This window comes from Nanorana parkeri, unplaced genomic scaffold, assembly GCF_000935625.1.
Source record: "Nanorana parkeri isolate BGI_ZX_2015 unplaced genomic scaffold, ASM93562v1 scaffold3, whole genome shotgun sequence".
NCBI classification, from domain to species: Eukaryota; Metazoa; Chordata; class Amphibia; order Anura; family Dicroglossidae; genus Nanorana; species Nanorana parkeri.
In genome coordinates, this window is record NW_017306271.1 from 5,688,242 (window position 1) to 5,701,486 (window position 13,245).

The 13,245-nt window shown below is 41.1% G+C and overlaps 1 protein-coding gene across 2 annotated transcripts in view; it reads right to left on the reverse strand.

Annotated features, from left to right (window-relative positions):
- Positions 1–13,245, reverse strand: part of LOC108797694 (transmembrane protein 180-like) — a 41,737-nt gene that overhangs the window by 15,037 nt on the left and 13,455 nt on the right. For both annotated transcript variants that reach the window (XM_018569446.1, XM_018569377.1), the window contains exon 5: positions 9,004–9,087. In XM_018569446.1, the coding sequence (XP_018424948.1) occupies positions 9,004–9,087 (84 nt within the window). The remainder of the gene's footprint in view (positions 1–9,003; positions 9,088–13,245) is intronic.

A 13,245-nucleotide genomic window follows, 5' to 3' on the forward strand; every position in this document is an offset into this window, starting at 1 on the left:
TTTCTCTTCGGCCGACTTGAAAAAAAAAAAAAAAAAAAGAATCTTTTCTTTTTGTCTGTCACTTTGCTGCAACGAAAATTTGTCTACAAACGTAAATTCGCACAGACTACTGCTAACACATTTCGTCTATACACATTGTTACTGCTAACACATTTCGTCCGAAATTAGTGTTTTTGGAAATTCGGATTCGTTTTCATTCGTCATTCAGAGATTCGGATACATCCGAATCTCCGAGTAACAAAAATTCATCCGAATAATGAATCTTTCGGAAACAAAATCGCACATGTCTATTGTACACTGTTGCAAAATATGAAGATGCAATATGGATGTGTGATATAATTCAAAATTACACTTCAGTTCCATCAGTAGGAAACTTGACTGCATTGATCTAATCTCTTTAAAAGGAGAACTATGAGGTGAGTGCTTTTCACTCACCTCATAGTTCTAGCCGACCTGTGACAATGAGAATGTCACAGGTCGGCTCAGTAGATCGGGAGGTGAGCGAACACATACCGGCGTTCGCTCACCTCTCGATTCTGTCACGGCTCTCTGCTGTGACAGGGGAGGGGATGGATTCCCCCCTCCCCGGACGGGGGAGGGGGCGGATACAGCTGGCTCTGCCTCTAGATAGGACAGAGCCAGCTGTCAGTCACGCAGCTGGGCAGATCCCGTCACAATTGTCGGGATCCGCTTCAGCTGCGGCGTCTCAGTATACCGCGAGCAGCAGCTCGCGGTATACTGCGGCGTCTCAGTACTGAGCCTGGGGTGACGGGAGGACGCTAGTTTGTGTCCTCCCGTTACCCTAAGGAGAACTATGGGGAAAAGACTTAACCCCATAGTTCTCCTTTAAGGACAAAAGTCAAATGGAGGTAACTGATTGGTTCTTGGATAAGTTTGTGCCTTTATCAACAGGTTTATTCAACCAGAATTACACAAATACCTAATGAATATAATATATATTAATTCAATATACATAAATGAATATGGTATCAGGACACTCGAACAATGATGCCAATGATGCCATTCTCTAAAACAACAGGAACTTTCCAAAAGCACCCAATAGTTTTGTTCTTGATTCATTGCAAAGAAATTGTTTAAAATAAAGATAGAAAATTATCAATAATTGCCACATGTGAAATTAGCTTAGAAAAATTATTGACTCCATTATAATCCTAACAAAAGCCCGCTGGGTGGAGAAATGAGGGAGTGTAGCTACAATAATTATCTGGATAGTTTGAATTAAGGCCGTGACACACTGCACACAAAGCCGCGCAGAGCGAAGCAAAGCTGTCCGGCACGGAGCTTTGCGTGCTGTGTGTGAGCTGAGTGCAGTCAGATGATTGACTGCACCTTCAGCCAATCGGCTCGTGCTTAACAACCGGCCAGACGTCGCATCCCGATTGGCTGAAGTTGAAATTGTTCATTTCGGCACGCTCAGCTCCGCCAGCTCTCGCTGGCTGAGGTGCCCAGGAGCAAATGACATGACACACTGCTCGCAAAGGCAGCGCGCCACCGCTCTGCGCTGCTTCGCCTGCTGTGTGTCACGGCCTTAATTCTACTCAAATTATTCAGTGGAGGAGTCTACATGTGGTCACATTCTGAACAGTAAATAAGAATATATTGGTGGAGCAAGCATTATGATGTAATTACAAAATGAAGAAAAAACAATATGTGATTAAAGTTTACAATTTTAAAAGTCAACCCATGTTTTAGACTGCTAGGCCCCACTTATATACTTTATAAGGAATGGTGCAACCCTTTCCTGCTATTATGGTTATTATAATTATCTTATACAAATGTACTGATGGGATAAAGCACTGATAAGATGAATCATACATATATAAATATATATATTTTATGTATGTATATATATTTATTATAATATAAAAATCAGTAACTCATAGCAAGCAGATATCAGTTACGATAGACAGATAAATGAATGCTGTATCACCTGATCTATTTGTGGAAGTAAAGTGGAAGATCTCTTTAAAAAAAATATACCAGAGCTTTATCAAAAAAGGGTCCATGTATTAATATCAAGACTTTATTAAGCCATTTTAGATGGCTTTGACCGACAACAACTGTTTCACTCTTAGTATCTTCTGAATATTTTATTTTATAGGGAGTAAATACTGTATAATATGCAATCCATCTTGTTCCTTTAATGATTGTTTTTAAATCAGTTTTTTTTTTCCCCAAGAAAGTTCTTTTTAATGATTTACTGAATGAAGCATAAGGAGGTAGAGAACCATTTACACAAGAAACATCTGTCAAGCAGAACTGGAGATAACATTTTGAAAGAACTTTGGACCAACGATGACCAAGCTGGCAGTTTTAAACTACAAAGCAGAGCTGAAAATGTAGATGAAAAGATGAAAAAGCTTATTGCATTAATCATAAAGATGCCAAATGTTAATTTAAATATTAACTGTATATTGAGAACTTACGAAGTAGACGATTGTTCAGGGCCCTAAAAATTACTTCCTATGTCCTGCTCTGCTATCGGTTTGCTTATACTACATTGCTAAAGGGAAGTTTCGTTGTTTGTATGAAAAGACAGTCATGTTTAACTTTCACTCTTAGGAGACATACGGAGAATACAATGTAACCTCATGCAACTATCTAAGAATAGATTTACTGCCAGACATTACCTCCCATTTTGTACCTGATGACTGAACCAATTTTGACATGTTTTACATGAATATTACATATGTAAAATTGTGCAAGAGACTCCCCCCTCCCAACTATATCTTTTTCTTAAAGTGTAAGTGCTATAGAGTTGAAGGATTGTACTGTTGATTTTTTATGACACGACAGCTACATAAATGTCATAAATATAAAGAAAAACTGTTATTAGCACACGTAAACGCAACATAATTTTACATTTTACAACAACCAAATAAAAAAAAAATAAGAAAGCTTATAAAAGTAACAAAATGTGTACATTTTAAATGATTTATTTTTACAAAACAGTGAAAATTAATTGAAGGTGGACACAACTGTAAATTAGCGTCTTACATGAATAACCTTTACTATTTAATTTTTTTATTGTTATATTAAAATAATACTCCTAAAATGATTCTTAAACATCTAACATGTAATGGGGCACCTATTGGAACAATGCAACTGGGGTCTTATGTAGGTCTTATGTGTTCTAATTATGCATCTGCTTATACTATGTTGATTTATTACGAGTAAAGGCTGTTCAACAATAGCATACCCAATGAGAAATTAAATGATAACTGGCCAGACATTTCTAAATGTTCTGTCTTTACAGTCATTGTGAGGTTGCACCAAGTGTCCCAAAACACAATAATCAAACGCACAGATCACATTCATAGATATGATGTATGTCATGTTAGTAATAAACAGATGTTATAAAGAATTTACAGACTGGAACAGTCTTTCCAGGAAACTTGTATTTTATTATAATTCACTTCAAATCCTTTATTGGATTAGGTCATGTTACAGCATGATATTATGGTGTTTATAAGCTTTAGGCTGGAGTCCCTTTATTACTTTGATAGAACTAAATTTATATATTATATAGACACCCAATGCGTATGTGCAATTCTTATGAAGCTTATGAGATTGTCCACTTAGGTACAATCTCTTTATTGCAGCTAGAAAATAAAATAAAAAATTATGAAAATAAATGGTTGTTTAACTCCTTCATGCCAGTGACGTACAGTGTACGTCACTGGCATTGGGCCCATTTAAACAGACTCCCGGCAAACTCTGTTTGCACTTGTAAAGCCGTCTGTTAGCTTTACAGTAGAAGCGATTCTGGAGGCAAAGCTGCAGCCAGATCGCTTCTACGTGCCGGTAAACGCCCCCCATGTTGTGTTTCCCGGGCTCCGCTGCCCCTCCTACAGGCCCAGGACCGGCTTCTCTGGTGTCAGGAGGAAGCGGGGGAGGATCTCCTTCCCGTACTATGGGACCGGGAGCGATGCAGATTATACCACGTCCGGTCCCATAGCTGTCATTGCTGGGTTTCTGAAGCCCAGCTGTAAGCTATTGAAGTGTGATCTGCACTTCAATAGCTTATTTAAAGTGTAAAGGTGATACTAGCGGTCTTTTGGACCCTCAGTCATGCCCGGATTTCCCACAAGGCCACCGAGGCCTGGCCTCGGGGCAGCAGAGAGCAGAGGGGCGTCAGAGCGCAGAGGGGCGGCAGCGGTGACCTTGTGGGGAAGTTGCGGGCGCCGGTGTAAGGTGTCCCCGCGGCGGCCCGTAGTGTGCAGCCGATTGTGGAACCTGGCCTTGGGGCGGCATGGAGAGTAAATACGGCCCTGCCCTCAGTATCACCTTAAAGAGGACTTTTCACCACCACTATGTTATCACATGGGGAGCTTGTATGCGAAAATAATTAAAAAAAATGTTTTAAAGTCTCACGCCCCCACATCTTCACGTAAACACACATCGGGTGTGCCTACGTATGAAAACCATGATCGCGCTACACATGTTGGGTATTTTGCCGCGCATGCTGGAGTGAGAGCAACAATTCTAAGGCCAATATTTACACGTATCTCTAAATTGATGGCCTGTGGGGGCTTTTAAAGCATAGTCTATGGACTTTTTGGGGTACTGAAAATTGTTGCAGTTTCACGGACGCACACAATTTTTAACCTGGGCATGCTGGGTATCTATTTACTCATTGTAACCTCATCTTTTATATTGTATAAAGAAAATGGGTATCTTATTGTGTTTTGGGGCATTTACATTTTTCACTAAATTTGGGGGTTTGATAAGAAGTTGCGCTAATATCGTGCAACTTAAAAATTTGCAACTGCTGCCATTTCATTCTATAGGGTCTTGGCTTTCAGAAAATATATAATGAAGAAAAAAAAGGCCTCAGTCATGAAGGGGTTAATATAGTTTTATAAACATGTACTAGACTTTAAACATTTCATCTTGTATCTAAAAAAAGGTGATAAAAGAAAAACAAGAATATTAGGGAAGCTGATCTATTAATATAAAGTAGGTCATCATGAATATGTGACAGGCCTCAAGACAAAAACAATGGATTGTGCAGCAAGATATGGAAACAGCTCTAGTAATATACAAATATAATAAAGAAAGGTAATTATCATTCAGATGTATAATAGTTTTGTGGGGTGATCACGCCCTGCAAATATGAACAAGCAAAACAATTAATTAAAAGTGAACTAAAGATAAACCTTTTATCTAACTTTACTTCTCCTATTGGGTCACAAGAGTACCTTATGTACTCCGGTGACCAAAAGTCAGAAGGGAGTGGGCTAATGGCAGCTATCTGCTGACAGTGCGGAGCTGCAGCCAGGAAGGATCGCAACAAAATTTTGGGATTCACACCAGCTGCCTGATTGACACCTGGCTCTGCCTCTCAAGAGCCAGAACTAGCCATGCACACCTCCTCTCCTGCCTGTCCGTCCAGTAAGAGCGGGAGGAACAGAGAGGGTAGGGGGCAATATCTGCAGGAAGTGGTGACTGACAGTCACTGCTCTCTGCAGGGAGTAGAGATCAAGAGCTGATCGATCTGCGGTTTCATGATCGATCCGCTCTCGGTATAGAGCAGTGTCCCATAGCGGGTCAAAGCTGCGGGGGGAAGTATGTTTGATTCTCCCCACACTTCTCCTTTAAACTTTGAGCTTTTAAACGTTATGGCACACTTACCCCTTGGGGCTTATCCACACATTTCCGTATCATGTCCACACCAGAAAGATTTGTTCCTGGACCAAAAAAGCATCCAAATGTATCCCTATGGTATTTCTGGGCTCTGTTCACACCAGCGCAGTCCGTACCGGTCCAGCCAAAAAAAAAAAATACTGCTTGTCTCATTTTCTCTGGTCTGGAATGCACTGGAATGCATCAAAAGTGCATGCAAACACACTGGACTGCAGTGGTCTGCAGTAAAATTGCAGCAAAAATGCACTGCGTTTGCAGATCTGCTCCAGATACAAGGAGGTCAGATATGCCAGAAGGATCTCACCAATGTCAGGCATCTGGCTGGCAAGTATGTTTATTTTGGGTAAGGGAGATGCAACGCAGACTACTCTGGCACCGGCTAATTGACATAAACAACAGTACTGACTGGACATAAATGTTCACACCTGCCAGATCACCATTTCTTCCAATGAGTCCAGGCAGGCAGTTTCTAAAGATTGTCAAAGGCGTGTCACTAGATCCAGCCAGAAACAGCCGAATCAGATGAGCCAATGGTCAGAAGCCTGTCTCGGGGTGAACAGATATGGCCAAATTCTACACCAATCTAATTCCTGACACAGTGATGGATAGGAATAAGACGGGCGGGGAGAAGGCGGGGGAAGGGGCAAAGCGGGAGGGGGGGTCAAGTTGCTGCACCATGGGCCTCTGGGTTGTACTTGCCCCCTGGGCTAAAAGTTGCCAGTCAGCCCCTGCCTGAGGGGTAGTAAAATGAATGACAGACCATAAGAAATGTTTGTTAAAATACTTCTGCGCAACAGGCACTCATCCTTCTTCTTTTGCACTAAGAAAAGGGAAGGAAGAGTTTGTTTATTGCCAGACACTGAAATCTTTGTTTAGAAACAAAAATGTGTCTAAATTATACACTGTGTGTATGTATTATTGAATATTGTCCTACTTTGTTTTTCCAATCTTGGCATTCAATACAATTTCATATATAAAAGTCAGTTAACCCCTTCATGACTGAGGCCTTTTTGTTCTTTTTCACATTTTAGGCCTGAAAATTACTACAAACCCCCAAACATTATATATTTTCTGAAAGCCAAGACCCCATAGAATGAAATGGTGGCAGTTGCAAATTTTTAAGTTGCACAAAATTAGTGCAACTTCTTATCAAACCCCCAAATTTAGTAAAAAATGCATTTAAATGCCCCAAAACACAATTACGCGTGTTTTATTTTGTGTTGTGTATTTTTAGATGTATCTTATTTATTTTAAAAACTGTTATTTTTTTACTTTACTTTGATTGCTATCACATAGGGGGGCTTACAAGCCCCCCCCATGTGATAGCAGATGGTGGTGACGAGTACTTTTTAAGGTGATGCTGGGGGTCCAAAAGACCCCCAGTGTCACCTGTACACTCCAAAAAAGCTATTGAAGTGCAGATCGCACTTCAATAGCTTATAGCTGGGCTTCAGGAGCCCAGCACTGACAGCTGTGGGACCGGAAGTGATGTAATCTGCATCGCTCCCGGTCCCATAGAACGGGGAGGGGATAGACGAACAGATGTTCATCCATCTCCTCCCCAGCTCCCCGCCGACACCAGAGAACCCGGTCCCGGGCCCGTAGGAGGGGCAACGGAGCCCGGGAAGCGCGGCGGGGGTGTCGGGCGGCCCATTCACGGGACTCTAGAAGGAATCTGACGACATCTGAGTCGCCAGAATATCTTCTATTGTAAAGCTGACAGTCAACTTTACAAGTTTAAACAGAGTCCCGGCGGCAAAAGCCACAGGGAGTCTGTTTAAAAACCCCTGATGCTGGCGACGTACACTGCACGTCGTCAGTCGCGAAGGGGTTAAAAGGAGAATTATGAGGTGAGTGATTTACACTTATCCTCATAGTTCGAGCCGACGTGTGACATTGAAGCTGTCACAGGTCGGCTTTATTGATCGGGAAGTGAGTGAACATATACCGTCGCTCGCTGACTTCCTGATCCTCTCCGTGCAAAGAGTGGTGACTGAGCTTTGGGTCACGGGAGGACATATACTAACCTCCTCCCGGTTAAAAAGGTTACCCCACAGTTCTCTTTTAAAGAGGAACCTCACCCTTATCTTTAAAATGACAACAAAGGCACATTTAGAAATGTTTAGTAACGACAATCTGCAAACAGATACTGCAGGCTTTTTATTCTTTACATACCTTATTTTTCCTTTCCTTTTTTTTTCCATCTCACAGTGGCCATTTTTACTAAGGGTAGATTAATCCATCTCCCTTTACTTCCTGGAACGCTGGCACATGTGACTAGGACATGTGACCATGCACATCATCTCAGGGGGGAAAATGCCTTTCCCTGAGATCACATGAGATTTTACAGTTTACAGATGAGATTTCCCAACAATTCACTATGATGTAATCTTGCCAAGATGCATCTCTTAGGGCTTGTTCACACCAAATGCAGACCAGATCTGCATGAGTTTCTGCACACGCAGTGCAGTGGGTTGTGCCACGTTTTTTGCTGCGTTTTTGATGCGTTCAGGGCCGTTTTTGGTTTAGCTTAGAATGGCCTTTTAGTGCGTTCCAGTGTGTTTTCATGCATTTTTGATGCGTTTGCATGCGTTCGAGATCAGGTACAATAGGGCTTGCTGCAGTTTTTTTACATGCTCTGGAACTGAACGCTGCGGTGTGAACTAGAGCCCAAAATACCATTGGAATGCATTGGACGCAGTTTTCATCCGGTCTGTAACTTGCTCTGCTCCTGGAACGCGTTTGGTGTGAACAAGGCCTTAGGGATGGGCTACACTAATGCCTAAGATGACCAGGAAGTAGAAAAACAATAATTGTAAGTAAAATCAAAATATGTCTGTTTAACTAATGAGTGTAAGATGATTTCATATCAGCATGCAGAGCTGTATACTGATGTGCTTTTTAGTGAAAGGGGGTAAAGGTCCACTTTAAGTATAATGGGTCTGTCCATATTTTTTATACAATGTATATAGGTAGAGCAATTACAGTATGAGAAGATATGTCTACATTAGGAACATCAGTGTGAACAGGTATACAGTATGTGTTAGAGAGTTAGTTTACATACATTATTAGTTTATGGTTCCATTGCTTAGTCTATACCTTATGTTTTATTGCACATCTTAGACTAACCTAATACTTTGAAATAGGTCCTTAACATTAATGAGTGTATTGTTATCTACATAAACAGCACAGTAACCATTTATATCATAAATCTAGAGCAGGTAATGACAGTAAATGAGTTTACTTATGCCCTCATTTACTCTATCACCGATAAAGGACTCCAGCCCCATATATTGATGTTTACATATAAAATGTCATGCCATGTGTATCACTTACTTGCGCTTGTACTTAGCCAAATCAGCATCCACAACATCAGCAAGTGGCAGATTGAATAAACTAAAGGAGGCATACACTAACACCCTAAAAAGAGAAAGAAAAGAAAATTTCACTTAATGTTAGAACATATTACACAGAAATTAACATTCAAAATGAAATAGCAGAACCCCAGCCAAACTTTTGCTTTCTTTATATATTTTAGATGAAGGATTGCAAGCTCAGTCATATTTTTTATTGCGGGGGATGTCCTCTTATTCATCCCAGTTGTAATGGGGTGGGAGAGTTAGAACCTATGTAAGGTTTCTAGTACTGTGTTTATCCCTATTTAGGGGAGGTTCCCATACACTCTTATAAAGTGGTCACTGGAAAATGTTTCCATTTGCACACCCAGATAACAATACAAACCTAAAAGAGGAAGAAAAATCTCTCTATCATATAAATAATAACGGGTGATCATAAGCAAATGAATACAATTATTTTTCATAAAATAGTAAGGTGCCGGTGGATTTTGGGGATCATGTGTTCCCTTCATCAGGGCTTGTAATTTTATATAAAAAAAGCGATTCTAAAAAAAAAAAAGTATAAAAACTGTGAATAGCAAGTGCGATTTTTCAGTAGGGAACCTAATTCTTTGTGGCTAAATGTGGGAAAAAGAAGGTTTTGGCTGGAGTTACACTTAATGATAATATTTTTTTGTGAATCTCTTGCAAAGTTTCTGACCTGGAATTCTTGCTGGTAGCAGCACTTCTTTCAAACTTTCAAGCTGATGCTGGTAAGGCGGTGCCTTATGATTAGCAGCAGCATTGTCAGCCAGCCATACAGGCTCCCTCAATTGCCCGCTGAGTTCTGGTTCTGATAGGCAGCCCAATGGCCAACTGAAGTGCATGTGGCAGGCTGACAACACTGCTACTAATTGCAAAGCATTATCAGCCTGTAGCAGGAAGTGATGTTACTGGCAGGATCTCCAGGTAATAAGACTTTGCAACAGATCGCCCAAAGAAATTGCATAAGAAAAAACTGTGAGGCATGATTTCAGAGATACTGAAAAAAAGATTTTGGGATTATATACAATTTAACCTCTGACTTTTTTCCCCCAGATGCTTCCCGAGTAAGTGCTTCCAGGAAATCATACACTTTTCAGAATTGTCATATTGGAAAAAGGACTGCCAATTAAACCCCCGTTACTAATAAAGCAACGTCTTCTCACCACATCACATGTCTTATATCATACAGGGTTATTCGCAAAAGGGTGAAGAGTATGGAGAAGGCAGGAGAAGTGAACAATCTAAGCCAAAATAGCTGACTTGGAAAAATTCTCCATTTCACCTCACTTTCCAGTACAACTATGTTGTCCTAGAATGTTCACTTCTCCTGCCTTCTCCAAACTCTTCACCCTTTTGTGAATAACCCCGATAGTTTTAGAGTATACCTGTAACCTCCCTGAATCCTGGCAGCTAACCTTAAAAATAACAAATAGGCCCTGCCAAGTGCCAACAGGAACCTACAACTTCACAAACCGTTACCGCAGGCTTCACTGGGCGCTTCCAAAACTCTTACTTTTGGTAAAACCAGTCCAGAGGACTGCCTCCACTTCATCCCCTGATGAAATGCCAGGCCATAATAATAAATAGAAAGATTTCCACCAGTAAATTGTCAGATCCCCGGAGGACATTCTTCAGTTCCCTTGTTATAACCAGGAAGTGGTGCAGGCACCATTTTTAAAGCCAAACAAAAAAAAATGATAATTTGTTGTGGGGAGTCAGTGAAGGGACAGGTTTGCTTTGCCACACTTTTCAGAATTGTGTCACTATATAAAATGGCAGCTATTCTTTCTGTAGTCAACAGTGACACCCTTTACCAGTCTGGATTACATAGCTTGTGTGTTTCTGCAGTCCAAACTTCAGCTACGTTTCAGAGTCTTCCCTTGTTTACCTTGTGGTCAGCCAGTTTATTTTGGACAACGATAAAAAACATTGATATGTTCCAAGTGGATCAACTAGGAAATAAATTATTGACCACAATGATGCTACCAAGGTTTGTGTGAGTGGCACAAAATCAGAGAAATGTTGACTTTTAAATGTGATGTTGCTGGCCCCATATGTATTAATGTTTCTGCTACAATCAGAATATCTCCAGAGCCTACACTAACAAAAGAAAGTCAGTACTGGCAGCTCCCATACTTTCTCAGTTCAGGCAGTCCCCGGGTTACGAACAAGATAGGTTCTGTAGGTTTGTTCTCATGTTGAATTTGTGTGCAAGTTGGGACAGGTACATTTTTTAGGTGTAACTCCAGCCAAAAAAATTGTTTTTAATTTTGGATAGCATAGGGAACGATTGTTTTGCTTTGTGTCCCCATGTTCAGAAGATTTCACCTCACTTTCTGTCCCTGTGACAATTGAATTTGGAAAATTTTGGGTTGTCGTGGAAACAAGGATTGAGGATAAACCTTCAGTGGAGACACCTTTTTCCCCATGATATCTCTTACAGAAGTGAATTTCCCTTTCTAGGGGTAGATTTCCTCTCACTTCCGGTTGTCTCAAGGACAGGAAGTGAGATTAAATATTTCTAATGAGGATACAGACAGCAGTAAAAAAAAAAACCTCACAGTGACCCGGAAGAAGAGGCGGACACCCCTCGTCTGCATGTCTAACAAGAGCCAACTTCCTGTAATGTACGTTCAGTTCTACGAACCAGACCTAAAAAGGCGGGCACTCCTCGTCGGCACAAGCACAGTAGCATTACAACTACTGAAATGCTGCGCTGTACACTTTGGCTGCAGCCTGGGACCCCCTGCTGTACAGTAATAGCCTCCGTTTGTAAGTAGGAGTGGAATGTAAGCCGAATGTTTGTAACTCAGGGACTGCCTGTAGTGCACGATAACCCCACCGAGAGTCAGTAGGAACCAAACACTGTCAGGTCTTGATCCCACTATTGCATTATCATATGAGTTTGAAGTCCTAAATCAGACAAGCCCACATGAGGAGTGGCAACACAGGTTTATACATTTCATATGACTGTTAGAGAACTCTGAATAGGAAATGGGGCTTTTTTTAAATATAATTGTTATCGTCTTGAAACTGTATTAATGCCCAACACCGTGCCACAATACCCTTACCAGGGCTAAAGCAGTTATACATTTCTTTGCCTCGAAAACATCAGATTAGTACAGTACGGCGTTAGTACAGATTCTGCTGTACATCCAGGACACCTGGATGTAAGAACTGCAAATCTCATGCCTTCACCTCCCTCTTTTCCTGGCCATTCACATAACCAAGCCTAGGGCTATGTGTTTTGTGAATGGCCTGGAGGAGAGGAAGGCAAAGACATGACTGCAGTGCCGGGGTCTATAAGACCTGCAGTGCTTACATCTGAATGGCCGGGAAGTACAGCAGAAGTTGTACTAATGCCAACATGTAAACCAGCAGACTTGCCGGATGTGGAAATAAACTTGAATGCTAGAGGGTTGCTCTTGAGACAAAGGAATGTATAACTGCTTTACAATGGTAAGGTTATTGTGCCTGGATTTGGGCTTTAAGGTTACGTTATGTGTCCAGAGTAAATGCAAACATAACTTAACAGTGAATTTATTTAGCAAACATTACACATTATATACATTAAAGCAAATTTGTGTTTACTGCAAAGTGGTTAACTTGTCCACAGAACATAACAATATTTATCCAGTGGTATATGGTCATTCTAGTGTTTATGCTCCAGAGAGCACCACCAGAACCCAAAAGCCAAGGTGCTCTATTAGTCAAAGCTTCAACTATTGCCCATCCCCTCTCACCCTCTGCTCCTCATTACTGGTCAGTGAGGACATTCATTCCATTAAAAAAAAAAAAAACAATCAGTAGGTGAAGGTAATGATAGTGCTTCACCAATATTCTTAGAATCAGAAAGAAAAGGTCTTTTTAAGCATAATGGAGATGACATAGAATAAATCAGCCAACGCATTTCAGGCGTTAAGAAAAGTCCCCCTTTATTGTCGCTACCAGAAAAACAAGGAATATGAATTTGTGCTCCTTCACACCTTTGAATACCAACCAGAGGACTTCTTGAGGCTGTCTGGTACATGACAATCGGCTGGCCAAAGCCATTGAACCTGATAAATACTATTCTGCTTTGTGATACTGGATCTTAACAGTGGAAGACCCAGCGCCCCAAATCTATACATTTAGGAAAAAATTAAGACCAGTAAGTGGGTGGGGGGGGGGGTGTGTGTGCAGCACCGGAAGTGGGAGG